General features: G+C 40.0%; 1 protein-coding gene across 7 annotated transcripts; it reads right to left on the bottom strand.

Moving 5' to 3' along the window:
* Positions 1–833: 833 nt before the first annotated feature.
* On the bottom strand, positions 834–9,771 carry LOC133926836 (cyclic nucleotide-gated ion channel 1-like). 7 transcript variants are annotated; one of them, XM_062372969.1, is made up of 8 exons: positions 9,628–9,771; positions 8,793–8,925; positions 6,218–6,752; positions 5,526–5,738; positions 4,045–4,334; positions 3,838–3,949; positions 2,408–2,644; positions 834–1,922 (listed from the first exon to the last, which is right to left on the bottom strand). In XM_062372969.1, exons 2-8 carry the CDS (start codon positions 8,822–8,824, stop codon positions 1,224–1,226), a joined length of 2,118 nt encoding a protein of 705 aa, XP_062228953.1. In that variant the 5' UTR covers positions 8,825–8,925; positions 9,628–9,771; the 3' UTR covers positions 834–1,223. The 7 variants fall into 7 exon arrangements, with proteins under 7 accessions (XP_062228953.1, XP_062228951.1, XP_062228952.1 ...); XM_062372967.1 differs by having other exon boundaries at positions 8,793–9,346; positions 9,430–9,767; XM_062372968.1 differs by having other exon boundaries at positions 8,793–9,305; positions 9,430–9,767.
* Positions 9,772–19,544: the final 9,773 nt, after the last annotated feature.

Genomic DNA, 19,544 nt, shown 5'->3' with positions numbered 1-19,544 from the left:
GCGGATGGCTGGCCTGGCCTCGGGAGTCAGGGACCCCCGGTTCCTGATACACCGACAGCTATACTCGTATATATGTGTGTTTGTCGATGCTTATGACTTGAAATATGTGTTTATTACTATACATTAATGAATGTGCTTTTATTATTGATTTACATTAAATATATGTATCATTGTATGCATGTGATACATATATTGAGAGAGAGACGGAAAGATCGAGGAGTGAGAGGGAGTACAGAGAGGACAGAGAGAGGGAGGAGGGGGAGACGAGAGGCAAAACACTGCCGGTTGAATCCTTCAGCCGACAGTGAGTTCAGGTTTATCACTACCGGCTGAATCCTTGAGTCGGCAATGATAAGACCCTTCACTGCCGGTCCACCAAACCGGCAGTGATAGTCGTTGTCCACAACTATCACTGCCTGTTACGCATTGTCAGCTCCGAAACCGACAATAAAGGGAGTTTCTGCGGTAGTGCCTCAATGGAACAGAAACAAATACACTTAACCACAAAATGGGTTTTGAAACATTCTAAAAGATGTTAGCAAATTTTAGTTAGGTTATTTTAATTTGATTTTCCTAGCTCTATTAACTCAAAGACCATACATTTTTCATTTTATGTGGTTAACTTAAGATCACTCGGGTATACTCTAGCATAAGAACAGGGCAACACTTAGCAACAAAGGCGAACATGTACTAAAATTTTAAAACTCAGCTAACTTTATTTGCTTTATTCTAATTAATTTCTTTGTGTTATAAGAATTTTAAAAGAGCATTTTTGGGCTTTTATGCCAGAAACGTACGGCATAGCGACACGTTGCAACAAAGCTGGTGCCGGCTGCAACAAAGTTTATGTCAATATATACTGTGGGCTGGTGATGTCACATAGAGTTTGCATATCACTTATCAACTGTATTTACAATGTGGGAACACGAAAAGGAATGCTCACTATATATACACGGCAGATCACTACATTACTAATCACACCTATGTTATACAAGCACATACAACGCTACCCTATGGATGTTTTAGGTAAGACATATACAACGTTTCTTGAAAAGTTGATAGCTCCAGAACAAGCAGCCATCTACATCATTCAATAGTTATCCTATTGCGTGCGATATTTGGGCGTGAAATTTGCAAGCAACATAAGCGAGTAGAACTGTAGTAGTCACGCAGAAACAATTTTACGTATCCGTGCATGCAAAAGATAAGGCACAAGTCCAAAACTACTGCTCTTCTGCGGAGAAGTTGGGCTCTGCTGGCTTCTGTAGCAGCCTTGCAGGCACTCTTTCCTGCAGCCGAGCCTTGCGCGTGGCATTTCTCCTCAAGATCCGTATCATGTTTCCAGCAAAACGTGAAGCATATATTGCTGCCAAAAAGCTGAGAGAAGTAGAGCCATCATTCACAATCGCGAATTGCAACCTCTTCTCCTTCTCACGTAAAGAATCTTCAATCTTCTTTCTGCAGTACCTGTGCCACGCTGCCTGTATAAAACAAGCGGCCCAGGTTCTCCACTGCTGCGAGTAGAGCCTGAAAGTGTGCTGGAGCTGTTTGCTGTGGAGACGTCGGAACTGAGTGGCCACAAACTTCAGGTCTTCAGCCCTCAAAGCAAAAGCTTCAACTTCAGACATTGTCTTCACTGTCCTTGTTGAGCTGGGGAGGCTGGATGATGATGTAGGGTCAAGAGCCCAGGTGAGGAGCTCTTCACCGCAGAAATCTCCGCCTTTCAGAACATCGGAGTTGAAAAAGCCAGTTCTTCCACCATTTGTCGTCATGCTCATTAGATTTCCTCTCATGATGAAGAGCATTTCATTTACCGGATCTCCTTCACCAATGACGCAGCTACCTTCTGTGTATAGAACAGGCTTTAGGCAGTCACACATGGCATCCAAGAGCTGATCATCCATGTTTTCAAACATTGGAACCTGGAAACAGTGAATGCAGCAAGAAAAAATATTCAGGATTACCATAAGACGGAACATCGATCCATGCATCAAAATACAAACAAAAAGTTTCTGATGCACTAGATTCCAGGCCCCTATCTTGTTAGGATCATGATATGGTACAGTAAGCCCCCCCCCCCCCTTTCTCTCTCTCTAAAGAAATTAGTGCTCAAATGGAGTCTTGCTAGGACCATGATATGCTATGGTGCTAGTAAACTTTACAGGATTGTGTAAATTCCACGGCGCTGAGAATTCAAATTGCATAGAGAAGGAAGAAAAGTTTGATTATGGCACTGTATCCAATTGGTCATTTGCCCGCAAACATCAACACTAACACCAGGGGTAGTTTTACAAATCTTAAAGCAGATTACTGATTTTTCTAAAAATAGCTCAGCCCCGGTATAAAAGATTAGTGATAAGTGATAGCCAGCAGGTTACTATGAGAACACAAACATGTGAGAACATACCCTAATGAGAAGTGATAAACAAAGATGTCGTTTTATATCCCTCCTAAGATCTTTGGGGAGGTTCATAAGGAGGTGCTCTTCATCAACCCCGCTTGTTTCTTGCCATCTATACTGTTCATAACGCCGTATTCTTTCCTTGAGGTTCTCAGGAAGCAGTCGATATGACATCCACTGATCTGTGTCACGGCTTTTCACTCTCATTTCTTCTTTTCTTAGAGAAGCTGACTGCAAGTAGGTCTGCAATAAGAAGGGGGATAGTTAGAGCAGTGTCAACTGTCAGCAAAAACATATCAATTGTGAACTTCTGCAGAGGGATCTTTCTTTCAAACTCTTTTTTGCATGATCCGAGAAATTAGCCTCTCGTTATACCTATTTCGGACACCTGAACCCTTTTTCTACAAATACTATTGCTTGTGTTAGCCTCAGAAAGATTCTGTTGGCCAAAGCCACTCCTGAACAAGTTTCCAACCAAGATTATGCTGGTATTTAACCTCACAATCGTGATCCTGGACAGCTGACATGTAGCACCACAAGGTCCCATCACTTCAAACATGTGCAGAGCATTCACTCACAACTAGTGGCAGAGGATGATGGGTTCCGTTTTGTAAATATCAAATTGATCCAGTTTTTCAGTTGTGTAATTTAATCACAAATATTCTATATTTCCCTAGGATATATGTCTTTGGCACCAGTCTAGCATTCAAGTGCTCTCCAATTGATTATGTAGCTATCGGAGTCGTACCACAATCAATTATCAAAAAACAAACATAACATAATGTTCAAAATTTAGAATACTTCTGATTTGATGCAGGTTTTATTGATCATGAATTTTAACAATGACAATCGTTGGACAGTTAGTATTTGAGTCAAGTAGAAGTATAGCCGACCAATAATTCCACCACCACACCGTCACCCTCCTACCTCATCACCGCCGAGTGGGCTGCCGTTCGTGGTCGTCTGTGCTCACCCCTCGCACCATGTGGGTCCACTCGGCGCTGGGTGGAGGGAGAGAGGGACGGAGGGAGGCATGTTGATTTCTGAAAGTTGGTTGGATATGAGAGGGGAAAGAGAAAACATGGAGCTTTGTTGTTTTGGATCTGATAGAGGAGAGTAGAAGAAGGCAGGAGATGAAGAAAAACGACCATGAGCTGTCCTGAGCCTTTATGGAAATTTGGTGGTGGCTATGAATAGGCCTAGGACCTGATTTGATACTATGAAGGACGGTAGAATTGCACGGCACAATTGTTCAATGGTATTGCTTGAGCCTCGGTAGACTATAGAAAGTGTGGGGATGCCAAAGGCCAACAACAATTTTTCCCTCTCCTAAAAATCTCTAGCATTTTATTATTCCATTCCAAGACATGTATAGTTTCCTCAACAAAAAAAAGAAAAATGGAAGTTCCTAGATATCAGTGTTGAAATGTGTTTACCTGCACATTACCGATCAGCAATGCAAACAGAACTAAGCCTGATATTGAGACAAAAACTGAAAATAAATTCTCCCATGCATAAGTGCTTGTTTTCAGGTTTTGGCCAAGAGAACTGCATTGAACAGAGCAAAGCATAAAACAAGTGTCAGGCTATCCATATCTTGGTTAAAAACATAAATATATTGAGGTTTCATCTTTTGGACACACCTAAGATTTTGCAGACCCCACCAAACACAGAAGAATAATTTCGCAAAGAAACTTCTTGATTGTGATATATTTTTTATAGCTGGCGCATAAATTCCGAATAGTGGATCTGGAAGATTGTTTGGCTGATCAGTTAATAGGCAAACTTCTGTTAAAAAAGCATTTTTCCCAGTCTTATCATCAACCCCGCAGTACAAATATGCAGGATTACATTCCGTATTATTTCTACACTGCTGTCTCCAGCAGGAATCTTGGCGTTGTATAGAAAGCAAGTACCAAAGAGCTCCAAGGACCTGCAACAGTTGGAAGATTACTTTCAAATATTACATTGAAGTTATATTACACAGCACTTCTAAAATGCAGCCCATGTATGAAGCACTGAATAGCATTACGAAAGCAATAGGTGCTAGGCATGCGGACACGTGCCACCTAATCACCACCTAGGTGGGCTAGGCAGACACGTTTTAGAACACTTGAAGGAACTACATATTTTAGAATTGATTTCGCCAAGTTACAGATTCCAAGCCAATTATTGCACTGAGCTATAGGTCGTTGCAACATGTCATCCTGGTCCAGCATCCAGCTTCTCGTATCTCCTTGGCTATTTCCATCCAACAAGGGTATGTTGCAATGACCTGTAGCTCAATGAAACGAATTCTCTGTGAACTCAATTCTTAAATCTTCCTCGATAGTTTTGCCAAAATGCCTTTTGTAATTTAATCAATGTATGTAATTTACAAAATTTTGAGGGATTAAATTGCATATTGCGTCTCAAAACTTATTTTTCTTTTCAATAAGATTCATGACTTTATAATCATCTTGACAGGTTTGTAATCTAGTAAACTTCTCGGTCTAAAAGTCAAGTGGATTACCAATCACGTAAAGATGATAATGAAAGGCAACAGAATAGGCAGTTGATGATGCTTAATGTAGCATCGCTTATGGCTCAGTTGTGGCACCAATAGATATGTTGAGTTCGTGAAACGGTGCAATTCCAGTTCTATCACACACAATCCATACCACTAACTTCCCATCAACCAGGTTAACTGATTTTATTAATTCAATATTCAAGGAATAGTTGGGAACTTGAATATAATTAGGGGTCTACAAGGAAGATTATAGAATGCATGGGCCTTTAAAAGTTTATAGGTCAAATCTCAGAAAATAGAGAAGGTATAATAAGGACCATAAGTGCACTTAGCTCTCAATTTAACGTCTGGACATCAGTATAAATTCAAGAATTGGCTGATGCTATGCAATTTTATCAAAAGAAATAAAGGAAGCAATTGATCTGTACAACTGACATTGTGTGACTCCATCGACAAAGTACCATGAAAAAACGCATACGAAAATTTTGCAGTTTTAATCTATTTATTTTTTGTAATACACAAACTTGCTCAGGTTTAGCTAATGCAATTAATTTTACTGCAGAAAATGACAACTGAAATTATTCACCATTCAGACTTAATGAATACAACACTTACATGACTGGCAAGCATGTAAAGTACAAGATTGAATGCAGCACCAGCCCCGGCTGTCTCTGTAATTACCCCAGCAGATCTTGTGATTTGGAGATATAAAGGTCTTATCCGTATTAGCCGAGGCACATATTGGCATATAATCATAATCATCAATACATCTTTGGCTTTCATAACCTTTGAGCTTTGAAGATTAGGTAGCACAACAAAAATAACCACCTGCTAACAAAATATCATGATTACAATCTTAACTGTAGAACAAGATAAAAAAGACACATAAGCCTTAACGCACTATCGGGACATCAAAAGTACAGAAGAATCATCAGATAGAAAGATAATCTTGTTCATGATCTATATTTATCTCAACTATTATATCCAATGTGGAGTACAATGTAACAGTAACTTTTAACAGGCCAACAGATTCTACTTCTACTTCTTACAAGGACACTACTAAAAGTGCATTGATATGTATAAATTTGTTTCATGTATACCAACATACCATCATAACTTCCCCTAAAGAAAATGTAGCACCGTAATTGTAAAGAACTAAAGAAAATGTAGCACCGTAATTGTAAAGAACAATTGCTATGATGCTATCAAACATTTCAGCAAAGAGCTTAACCAAGTATATTGTAAAGAACATTTGCTATGATGCTATCAAATACTTCCGTAGAACAAGTGTGTGGCATACAAAGTACCTGAGGGAGGGGTAGAACAGCGAAGACATCAATAAAAAAATAAGTTGATAAATACCGCTTTGTTATTGCATATCTATCCTCGATCAAGGCACCCCGCCCAAAAGCTGTAGGAGAAGATGAGATAAAGCCTGTCCGGAACTGAAATATGATATGGAGTATGTAGAAAATATCTGTGAAAAAGCGCAGGACACTTGCTGTGATTTCCAACTTTCTGTCCAAGTACCAGCAAGGTTTTTCATCATTGATAATTGGGATATATAGGAACAATGGGTCCACTGAAACTGCAAATATACATGATATCACAAATATTTTGTTCCACTTTTGCAGAAATGGTCCTTGAGGATGAAGAGTACTTGTTGCGGACTTTCTTTCATCCACAGTTGATTTATTTGAGGTTTGTGAGTGCAAAAGGTTTCCAAGGAATGTAAAAACTCTGGATGTTCTTTCTTTAAGTGAACTGAAGACTGAAACATCACTTCTACGTGGCACAACTATGTTCTCTGAACTAACAGACTGCTCACTCCAGTCCTGAAATCTGCACATATCATAAACCAAACAGAAGACTCAGAACAATTGGATCGTATATGAAGTTTTCCCCAATCACCACTGAGCTGGTCTTCATTCTTTAAGCAAAACCTTAATTGAATCCATGCGCTTTTAATTTTTACTAATCAGGTTCCCAAAGGCCCAAAATTTGGTTCTTAGTTCAGTTGGATCCTATCCGTTTCAATGAATGTGCCATGTCAGTGTGGTGTGACACGCTATGCTTATATGGCAAACTGCATCAAGCCTCTTGTGGATACGTGCATACCACATCATCCATCTTGAGCTGATGTAACAATGCACTTCATTGAGTACTTTACAGGACTTAAATGAAGCTGAAATGAAAATGGGCCCAACTGATGAATTTGGAAGAATAGGGATCTGTAGTTCACAACGAGATAACTACTGCAAAGAACAGGGCCAGACAGCACGACATGATGTATGGACTAGGGTACTAGATGAGGGAGATATACTATAGAGCTGAAAGAGACAACTTTAGATGTGAGAGAGACTTGTTCATCATTCTGGTTTAATTGCCAAACGTGATACAATGCAGACCTTTTTATAGGAATAACTTGACTTGACCCCTCAAAAATAAGCTCTAAACTTAAGGAGACTTATCTCTATCATCCGTAAGAAAATAAACCATCTAATAAGGAAACCAATTATTTTTAACCAATACTGCACTAGCAGCTCTCACATGGCACGATGCTACAGCACCACGCCATCAGAACCCAATTGGAGTTTCAAGCGGAGAATGGGAGCCAGCGATGAAAATTTATTCTCACATAAAAGAGGCATCAAAATTCTTGTAATAACTACTTATATTCAGAGGGAAAAGGTACAGTCTTAGTGGAAAGAGTGATCAATTTTGATCTTTAAAAGCTCAAATTGCTAAGGTGGTCCCTCTACTTTTGAAATGTCCGGTGTGGTCCAGGGGCGGCGCTACCATGATTCAAGGGTATTCAATTGAATACCCATTATTTTGGCAAAAACAAATTGATATATATAGTATGTATTTCATATAGATGGTAGTTGGCAAATGTTTTCATATGTTTTCTGTCAGTTTCGAGCACTAATAGACAAGAAAAATCCTCACGCACAAGAAGCGCCCATCCCATGCCCAATTGCCCCACTCAGGCCACTCCATCACTCCTAACCTCATTTTCCATCTTCTCACTTTGCCAGCCCATTAGCCCAACCGAGCGCCCCAACTTAAGACTTGAGAGATCAAAGTTGAGAGCAGGTAGGCCGCTACCACTCCAAGCCTCGACCACTCAGCAAGCAGCCCACATAGCAGCTTTCCTGGCGACGAGGCAATGGCAGCCACCCCAGCAGTCATCCACAGGCACGCCTGCTGCCCAAGCCGGTGCTAGAGCCCCCTCTACTTTCAAAACCACAAAACCTCTCTGATAGTTTGGCTGGACGGCAAACAATTTTGGCACTATCCAACTTGCTGGCATGGATATAGATGACATACAATTTTGGTCGTCAAAGGCATGGTTCAAGGTGAAGGATCCCATGTACTTTGCGCCTTCTAGCTAAGTTGCATGAATATGTATGTATATGCACATATGCACCTGTGCTTGGGTTTTATGTTCTGGTTCTTGGGGTTCGATTGGAGCCTGCCTCAATCGTATTGGCACAAACTGCGATGAGGTTTGAACCTGAAGAGATGGGGGGAGAGAGCAATTTGAGGAAGAGGGCGCAGGTTACGAGTCAAATGCACATGTTATTCTCAAAAGGTACATAGGTTTGTTAAGGTTTTCTGCTAGCTCAAATAAGTGATTGGGGTTCCTTGCCCGCATGGCCATGTCCATCTTGACCATTCAGTCCACATCAGATGGCCCAGAGGGGCATTTGCATGATCTAACTCATATGGTCATTTGCACTAGATATGTTTTCTTACTTAGGATACTATCGCATTCTTCATATGCTTTTGTGTTTCTAACTTGCTGTAATGCAAAAATGCTTTTACAAAGTACTGTACTCTAGAAACTATCCCAGACAGCAGGGGATAGAAGAAACTGACCTTGCGTATCTGTCCTCTCTTCCCATCACCATCTTCTAATTAGATGTTAGTAGGACTAGATCAGTTCTTGTGGTATTTGCATACATGAAGCTTCCTGATGATTATCAAGCCTAACTGAGTAAGAGCACGAACACTGGCATGCACAAAACAACAAGAACAAGAACAATCCTCTCAAATATTCTCAGTAATAAGATGAAATTGATAAGCTTAAGCTATGTCACAACAGCCAGCATAGATTTTGTGTTACTAACAATCACAGATGGACCTAAAACGGAATTGAGTGCTAAGATATTTTTAACGAGATAATTAGAAAGAATGGAAATAGCCACAGTAAACATAGTGGGAAAAACCAAAACGATCGTGTCCACATCATCTAATTAAAGATATGGACCGATCCATTAGTGATCTGCTTGCTTCCACGGGTAGCCTCAATTCCTCAAAGCAGCAGTATAACCCCCAGCATTCCAAATTAAGCCTCTCTGCCACTTAGCCCCAACGGCGGCCTGACTTCGCCTCAAAAAATTAGAAAACCTCATGTCATCCAAACCCCCAACCTGTACACCCACACCACAGACGTTCCAACTAGTCAACAGATAAAAATTCTCGACAGATAAATGAAACAAAGCATCGAACTGACTGCTGAAGTGCCGAACAGAGTACTGTACGATCATCTCCATCCCGCAGCGAAACCAACCAACTTCCCCGTAAAACCAGTACCCCCACCACTAAATCGCGGGAAACCGAGCACGCGCGCGTGAATTCGAACCACAGAATTGACCTCGGCGCGAGCAGAACCGCGTCAATTCAAGCCGGAGAAGCGGGAGCAGGAGGTTACCCTCGGGTTTCGGCTTCGAGGAGCGGGCGTCTCCTTTCCTCTTCGTCGCAGGGCGGTGGGAGCGAGGGAGAAGGCGGGTGGGGTGGGTACCAATTGGAGGAAGCTTCACGGGGTCTTCGCCGTCGTGGCGGGGGAAGGACAGGGAAGGAAAGGAAAGGGGGTGGCGTGGACTCCACAGGACGGCAAGACCCGGCACCGGTCTGCGCTGGATCAGAATTCAGTCTGCGCACGTGTTGAATGGACTGCGCCCGGCCCTTCTGTTGGATGCTACAATTCAAACCACTTTATATGATATCAACAATTTGAAAGACTTTTAAATGCACTCAAAAATTTGTGAAGCATAATTAAATATAAAATACTTTTATTACGATAACAACCTATAAAATACTTTTATTATGATAATGGCTAGTTCCAGAGGAGTTAATAATGTTATTATGTGTAAAAAAAATTCTTTCATTGTAACGCACGGATATTTAACTAATAAGTATAAAAAATGATGTGCTGCAACTAAAGCTATCAAAATGGACGTGTTTATTGGGCCAGTCCAAGGCTCGCTACTATATGTACGACTCAGATACAGCACAGCCCAGGCATGGCATGCCATCGGTCCAGCGAGGCACGACCAACCTAGCACATCAGCGGCCTGGTTAGGCACGTCCAGGCACGACCGGCCTGACATGACTGGCCTGACGTCTAGCCGTTGGCACGTGGGGTCGGCCCAGCTGGGCACTGATGGCACAAGTGGATACGTGGGGGCATGCTCGAGTTAACGGGTTGAATGGACTGCGCCTGACCATTTAACCCGTATTTTTTAATTTTTTTAGCCATTTTATGACCGTTTGGACTAAAAAAATGAAAAAATTGTAAAAATCATCATTTTTATCTATAAATAGAGAACCACCCTACCCTTCCATTCCACATTAGCAACCACATTTGCTCTATTGTTTTCTCCCATTCTTGTCTCAAAATTCTTGAGAATTTACGATAATTTGTCAAAATTAATTTGAATTGTTGCCAAAAATCCGAAAATTTTCAACGCCGTCATCCTGCTGTCTTAAAGAAATCTTGGTGATTTTTTTATCATTGTTCTTTCTTATTTCTTCCATTTTTTGTTTTATTATTTGATTATTTCTAACTCCAAATATTTAAAAATTTTAGTGCCATTTGATATTGATCATGGACGTTGATGATCACGATCATGATAATACGCCCATCAATCATGATTTTTTTTTCAATGACTCTCAGGGGACTATGGTCTTTTTGATAGCAATGTTGTAGTGAAGAAGGATCAGAAGGTGAACCTTCAGCTAGTTCACATGCAGCAGCACCTCTATCGTCAGGCTCTACAAGTGCGCACAAGTCAATAAGCACCAGCTCTAAAAGATCAAGAGCCACTATTTTTGAAGTTTGGGAAGACTTCGAAAGGATCTACAAAGAGAAAGACAGTGTAAGTGTCAGGTATGCTATGTGTTATATTTGCAAACATAAATTATCTACAAAATTCTAAGGTGAAACGGGACACTTGATGAGACACGCCAAAACTTGCAAGTGAAAGAGTGGAGCAACCATGAAGTAATCTCGAGGCTCTCTTCGTCATTGTGAGTATGACTCTGCCAATACTAGAAAAGAGTTATGTGGCTTCATTGCAAGAGAGGATCTACCACTCAATATCGGTGAGTCTACTGCATTTGAAGATTATATTAAGCAAGCTCATAATCTTATGTTCACGCATGTTTCTAAACAAACAATTAATAAGGATATGATAAAATACTACAATGCGTGTTGTAGCAAGCTTAAAGAAATATTATAAATATGTACATTTTCAATTGCTTTGACCTCGGATATATGGACGTGTAGGGCTAGAGAGGATTATTTTAGTATGGTTGCTTATTTTATTAATAATGATTAGGAACTGGAAAAGAGAATAATATATTTCCGGTTGATTGACAATACGCATACCGTGAAAATATTATTGAAAAAATATCTCAATTAGTTGAATACTTTCAGCTTACAAATAAAATATTTTCTATCATTCTAGGTAATGTCGGTACAAACTCTACAACAATGAATATTCTTACTCCGTTGTTCAGTATATATGCTCAATCTTTCTTGTTACATCAACATTATGCTTGTTATATTATCAATCTTATAGTTGAAAGGATCGAATGGCTCAAGAGGGGGTGAATTGGGCGCTAATTAAAACTTCTACCGCTTTCTAAAACAAATAACAACCTTAGCCTAGATAAAAGAGAATGCAACTAAGTGATTTAAACTAAGACAAGGTAACTAAACAAACAAGATAACTAAGAGAGAGAACGGTAAAAAGAAAGACTTGCAAGAACCAAGATACTCAAAGTAAAATGCGGGAATGTAAATAGTTGGAGAAGAGAACACCAATTTTTTCCCGAGGTTTTGAGAAGTTGACACTTCCCCCTAGTCCTCGTTGGAGCATCCACCAAGGATATAGCTCCCCCTTGAGTCACCAAGACTCAAGTGCTCCCTCTTGATTGCCCCTTCTCCATCTCCGGATTGGCGGGCATCAAACCAAGTACATCATCTCTTCCCGGGGCTCCCACAAGTCCTCCAAGAGCTCACCGAGAACACTTTCGATCACCAAGACCGTTTAGGTGTTGCCAACCACTAAGAGTAACAAGCTTCAAGCTTCACTTGACAAAGACAAAGTCTAGACAACAGCTAGATGCACACTTGTTACCCTCCAAGCACTAAAGATGTCCTTAATCTTCAACTAAGAACTTGAAATTAAACACAAGTACTCTCTCTTTCTTCTAAATGACACACCAAGTGTATGAGCTGCTACAGGGTCGCAAGAGCCATTTATGAGACCAAATGAGTGGGTATTTATAGGCTAAGGATCAAGAATTAGCCGTTGCCTAACAACCCAGAATTTTTCTTAACGCTGGAAGGTCCGGTGTGAATAACTCTCTCCACATCAGAATATCCGGTGCTAATAACCCTGACAGAATAGCCGTTAACTGTTCCATTAGCCGTTAAAGCTTCGGCGTTTCATCCGGACTAACGCCGGATCATTCGGCGCATTGAAACCGGCCAGATGATAGTTTGCAACCTTTCTGTATAAAATCATCCGGCGTTTACTCTTCACTACGCTGGACCATCTGGCGTGTAGAATCAAGCCGAGACTGCACTGCAAAGATTGCTCCGGCGATCTCACCACTCGAGCGCCGGACCATCCGGCGTGGACTTCAACAATTTTTCAACTCAGAACTCTTAGAAAATTGCTCCGGTGCTGACAACAATTTTGGCGCCGGACCATCCTGGATAAGCTAGAGAATTTTGCTAACCTCGACCAAAGAAACTCCGGTGAGTACACTCTTCATACAGAGGATCATCCGGTGCGTTAAATATTCGCTGAATTCATCCAATTTAAACAATCTTGAGTTCTAACTTCTTGGACACTCAACCAAAAGCTTGTATGAGCTACCTAGCTCTAGAGATTCACAAGTGTGCATCAACTATGTCTAGACTCACCTAGGTCAAGCTACAACTCTTAACCCTCCTTTATAGTACGGTCAAAAGACTAAAAAGAAATAGAACCTATACTACTCTAAGTGTCATTCATCTCCTTATGACACTTAGAACTAGAAGATCCTTAATCTTTATGCACATGTCCTTTGATCGTCTATATAAGCGCTTAAAGGGCCAAGAGTATCAAAGCATCATTGTGAACTAAGTTTTTTCTTTTTCTTTGATACCGTTCAAAGCACATATGTTAGTCACAATGATACGGTTGTCATTAATCACCGAAACTCTTACCACTTACTTAGGGGCCTAGATGCTACAATAGTAAAATCCGATTTAAAGAGGTTGGAGCAATACCTAAATGATTTTCATAATGTAATCCTCCAACCAACAAATTGCAGCATATAAGTAGTACTATGTTGCAATAGTTGTGTTTCCACATAAGTTTATCGTAGACATACCGGTAAGATGGAATTCTACTTTCTTAATGCTAAAATATTATACCATATAAGAGCACATTTAGTGTATTTATTCATACACACTATCATCAGCATAGGGTTTAAACTTTAATCACAGAAGCGTATTAGTATGTTGCCGAAAGGATACTAGAGTTTCTTGAATTTTTTTGTGATTCAACTGTGAGTTTATAAGAGTTTATTATCCAACATCTTGTTTAAGTGTATAATATTATTGAAATTGCTACTCATTTAAACAGCTATGAAAATGATGATCTTCTAAGAGATTATGTAGTTCTTATGAAATCTATGTTTTTAAAATATTGGAAAGAAATTCTTTTGTTGTATGCCATTGCCTTTATTTTAGATATTAGAGCTAAAATTGCAGGTTTTTTAGAGTTCTCACAATTCTAAGTGATGCGATTGACCACGATTATTCTACTTTTTATACTAAATAATATCCATCTAAGTTATTCGATGTTTATAGTAAGTATAAAACAAAGTATTCCGAAGTTTACCTGCAATGACCTCCACTAGCACTCACAACAAGTAAAAAGACGATAATATGGGAAAAAATATTTTGTGGAGGTTCTTCATCAAGAAGTGAGATGGTGGAAATACTCACCATAGTAAAAAACTAGTAACAAGATGAAGCGTGAATGTAACACACTGCAGATAACACTGAGCTTGAAGATTCATTAAAAAAAATTGTATTTAGATGTTGATGAGAATGTGTAATTTTCAATTTTCTGAGCTAAATTGTACTCTTTTTTCCTTTGTAGAAAGATTTTTAGTGAGTCAACCTATCAATAAAGCTCATTTTTAGAATTAATTATGTGTTCCTATTATTTCTGATTTTTCTTTATTTTTTCGAAAGCAGCCTGTCACCTACCTCTCGTCTTGACCTATAAATAGCCACCATCAGACTCTCAGTGATCCCATCAGCCACTCATCTCTCTTTTTCTATTTTCTAGCCAGTATCCACTTGCCCACTTCAACAAATTAATTTTATATTTTCATTCATGGATCAAGACATCGAGAAGTTGTGTGCATAGTCATCAGTATGGCAACATTTTAAAAAGATCTTTAGAGAAATGAACGAGGAACAAGTAAGATTTTCTAAGTATAATATATGTAGCCATGAATTATATGTCAGATCTACAAGTGAAACGGGACGCTTGAGGAAGTATTAATTCAGTCTTATGGTTCTTCATTGTCTGCATATGGTCTTTTTTTCTTAGGCACTCATTTTGTCTGGGCTTTCAGTTTAATGTTTTCAGCGGCTGCGGTTATTGGCAAGAACTCATTGAATCTATCATTTGGGCTCATAACAAATTAAAAGTTGCTCCTGCTACTCAGCATAGGGCCTTGAGCATTATACAAGGACGTGTTGTAGGAGTAACCCATTACCTTCTGGGTGGAATTGCCACAACATGGGTATTCTTCTTAGCGAAAATTATTGTAGTAGGATAGTGGCTAGGAGGATTTGAAAGGCATTATGGAATTAAGATTTTCTAGGTTTAGCCAAGGCTTAGCTCAGGACCCCACTACTCGTTGTATTTTGTTTGGTATTGGTTTATATGTTACAAGAAAAAATCTGAAGTTTCTAATAAAATTATGTAATTTTCGGAGCATTTGTTGTACTCCTTTTTCCTTTTAGTATAAAGGTTTTTAACAAGGGAACCAATCAATAAAGCTCATTTTTATTTATTTTTATATTTTTTTTTGAATTTTGTAGCTTTTTTCTATTTTCGAAGTGCTATCGAGCTGGCTGTGCAGCGCTCTGCCATGCTGCTAGGCTGGCCGTGCGCCGTGCCCATCGGGCCTTGTCGTGCTACAGTGCCTGATGTGCCGCAATTGTGCTTGGGCCGGCCCGACACGACACGGTGGCTGACAGGCCGTGCCATGGGCCGAGTACGTGGCACAACATGACCTGTTAATCTTATCGGGCTTGTTGGGCCGTGCCTAGCCGGCCTGGGCTGACATGCCTATTTGGATAGGTCAGGCTGCAACATGGTACCTGCGGTCAAGCACTTAATATGAAAAATATGTAGGACCGAAAATAGAGATTAGAGAGGGGCTGAATAGGCACCTAAACAATTTTTTTTATGAAATTGATGTCTTCTCCTATTCTTTAATCTTAAGCCTCGTCGTGGTACAAAGCATGACGTGATATTAGTGATTAGGCAATCTCTGCATAGATAATAAATAATGAAGTTTGGATATTAGAATAATTCAAGTTTATTTATGCATGCAATGTTTTTATCTTGCTGAGTATTTTATACTCATACTTGTCTTGGGTGTTAAACGCAGAATCTCAAGCTCATGATCAGGATATCGACAACTAGGTGCTATGCGTAGGAATTTTTAGGATATACCAATAGCGTAGTGTTTAATATTTTGTTTACATCAAATAAGTTGTATAAGCAGACACATAACTATGTAAATTATAACTTCTCATATAAATAAAGTCTCTGCTAGTTGCTTTGTAAACCATTGATTTTATTTGAGTATTTTTGCCTTAATATGTTTATGGGTTTGTAATTCATAATTATGTAACGGTTGTCGCGTGGGCACATGTTCGGGGCGTGATTTGGAAGGCTCTCAAAACTCTTCAAAAACTCTCTATGGCACCACCTCAACTACCAGTCATACCCCTTTATTTATAGACCAAGAGGACTCACTTAACTCTCAAGCAATCCTGTCTCTAAACTACCATTCCCTAACAATGCACTCTCACCTACCATCGAGGGTAGTTTTGTCTAAATTTTTCTGCGTCCATCGGATGGTCATAGTGTCTTCATAACTTAGCTTAGCCTCGACGCTAGCTTCATGATGATGCCACGTGCACTCCATCCTTTCACGGTGTAGCGAAAATGGCCTCATTAGGCTATGATTATGATTTTGATGATTAATTACAATATAGTTAATGGGACTAACACATTTGTCAAGAATATATGTTAGTAGGTCTCATGGATGTAATACATGAAGAAGTCACCATAGCTGGGACAAAGTTGGACTGAATTGGAGAAGTCTCAGGAAGAATTACCTCACCAGATGTTCAGGTGCTCTGGGTGTTGAACTCACCAGAGCTTTGATTGCTTATCAAGATAGAAAGAGGATATGTTCACTGGATGCTCCAATGTATAAGTTGATAAAATCACCGGATGAATTTTTGGGTGACACATGGCCAAAATTGTTAGAAGTGTTACAACGGATGGTCCGGTGATCTGGGTGTTTGAACTCACTGGAGTATATTTGCCAAATAGGAGAGAGGGCTGAAGATCTCACCGGATGGTCTGGTGTTTGAGTAGAGTGCTCATTAGAGCAATTCTTATAGAGAAGGTGTTGTGCCGAAGAATGAAGCTTAAACCTCACCAGATAGTCCGGTGATCAGTGGGAGTTGCACCAGAGCATTTTCAGAGAAAAGAAGAGCATGCTCAACCCACCGAATGGTCCGGTGTTGAGAAGGATGAATGCACTGGAGCATTATTACCAGAGAAGGATGCAGCCGTTGAAGATCGAAGATTCAACCCATCGGATGGTCCGGTGTGAATGGATTTTATTTATTCAATTTATTTGATTTCCTTGGTGCAAACTACATTTTGAAAAGTTCCAAAATTTAGGATGTTACAAAACATATGTACAACATGGTAGAGCAAGGATCTGCATTGACCGACTTCATTCAACATTAGGCTTAGACTTCATCATCACCGAGACTTAGAATTCTCGGCTCGAGAATAGAATCAATCAATGGATAACTTTAGACTGATTCTTCGGGCACCTCCATTGGAAGACAATTAGATCATAGTGAAAGAGTAGGATGTAAGATTGTTACTCTGGTCAGTCGAGGGTTCTCAACTTGCATAAATCTCTTTGTGCCACACTTGTCACTTTTCGCCTTTTTGTGATTTGTCCGCTTCCTCTTACAAGTACAAATCAACGCGTTAGCATAGATTCACCAATAATTTATACATACCGCCAATGATATCTGATTGTGAACCACTAGCACTATAAATATTCATGTCTATTTGTAAAGTAGTATAAATTTTTTTGGGACTGAATCGAATATTATTAGCCTATTTGCAATGCAAAATTAATGTGTAATCATTACTATTGCATATCTCCAACCAACTTTATATCTCCTATGTCTACCCAAATCCCCAACTCATCCATTATTCCACCTCTTAGTTTGTCTCTTATACCTCCTTCAGTCCTTGTCCATCCCCTTGCGCGGCTTTCTTTTCATCACTTGTGTCTACTTTGGTATATTGAATTCCTTCGGCGAAATGTGTCAACCGGCTGAGAAGTTCTATTTGGGCAGGGTGATGGAAGTGGTAGAGAGAGGGGGATATGGGGATGCAACAAAAAACAAGGGAACATGGGAGAAAGAGATGGGGTGCCTATGTTTCTTGAAGTGTTGCTATATGTACCTCTGCATCTTAATGTAAATTTTATATGTCCCTTACTATTCCAAAATAGTGCATGTTTTCATATTGTTCCTACTTGTCCTTTGATAGTTGCACCCTATTTGCATATTTATTTAATTTATTATTTTAATGTTGTATTTTTGTGTATCATAGCTTCAGTTGTACGTAATAAGCGGTACATTTATGAGAGTGGATTTTTTGCTCCTGGAGCACCTCCCTCTCAAATTTTGAACCAAAAACTAATGTTGTATAATATGTGTTTGAGAGAAAAGTAGGAAAATGAGAGGTGTTGGTTTGACATACTTGTATGTAGGTAATTTTGCTATGCTTCCTACCTTTTCCCTTATGCCAATGTCATCGGCTCTCTCTCCATCCCCTTTCTAGCAACGTGGAAGAGAGTGGTTGTGCATGTGGGCAACATGAGTCGAAAAGACGGGAAACCCAATTTCGAGGAATGATACTAAAAGCAAAAGTTTGTCTTAGAAAATTTGGCAACCTGCACTATACTTGGTCACCATTCTTTCTAACACGGAAGTTATGGCAAGTCTTCATGTTATTTGATACTTTAGTTCACTTGTGAGTCAAATTTTATCAAAATGGCCTCTCGACCTTTACCATGCAAACAAAATAACTTTGCTTTTAAGTAGCCCTACTTTATATAAGGGGAATGCAATATTGTAGTCCGGTGTTTCTTCCTCCTCTAACATCTGATTTTTTTTTTCTGTTCCCCTTCTTCACCATCTTCTCTAATTCTGGTAAGATTGGGCCCATCTTCTCCAATTCCGACAAGATCTGACCCCTTCTTCTCCATCTCCGCCAACTCCAACCCCATTGTCTTCATCTTTGACGAGCTCCTATGAAGCCAAGAGGTTAATGTTAGAGGAGGGGGTTAGGTTCTAAGACTTCACCATACCTCTGGGCTTAGAGGGAAGAAGGGTCTGACGGCTAGACTGGTGATTGGCGGTAGTGATGCCACGCGGAGCCGCGAGTAACATGAGGGCAATGGGTGAGGTAGGCGATGGGCAAATCAACCATAACGGTTAGTGTAACGGAGGGTCATAATATCGGATCCGATGGCGGGAGCCGCTGGAGATGGGAGAAGAAGGGCGGGGTGGGGGTGAGGACGCTATGGTTTGTTGATGTAGAACCTGAGGAGGAAACAAGGTGAGAGAGAAGGAAGAAGATAGGAAACGAGGTGGGTGAAGATCTGGACTGTTAGATCAAGATAGAACGAGCTATAGTTCAAGCGTTCTGGATTGAGAGCATGAATTACGGATACATCAGCTAAAAAAAAATCGGGTGCCAGCTTCCAAAGAAATACCCATGTAAAATTTAACAATCCCGCAAAAGTTAAGAACTACAGCATATAAAACTCTTTTGACGCTGCTTTGCCGAAGTTGACAGAGATGACGCCCAATATTAGGGTGTTAAATTGCATGAGATATTGGCTGCAGCTTCCAAGAACCTCGACACAATGCATTGTTTCCTTTCGTAACAAACAAAATAAGCACCAATCCCCAAGCACTTTGGTGCA

This window comes from Phragmites australis, chromosome 8, assembly GCF_958298935.1.
Source record: "Phragmites australis chromosome 8, lpPhrAust1.1, whole genome shotgun sequence".
In the NCBI taxonomy this organism is placed as follows: Eukaryota; Viridiplantae; Streptophyta; class Magnoliopsida; order Poales; family Poaceae; genus Phragmites; species Phragmites australis.
This window is presented reverse-complemented; position numbering and strand designations above follow the sequence as displayed.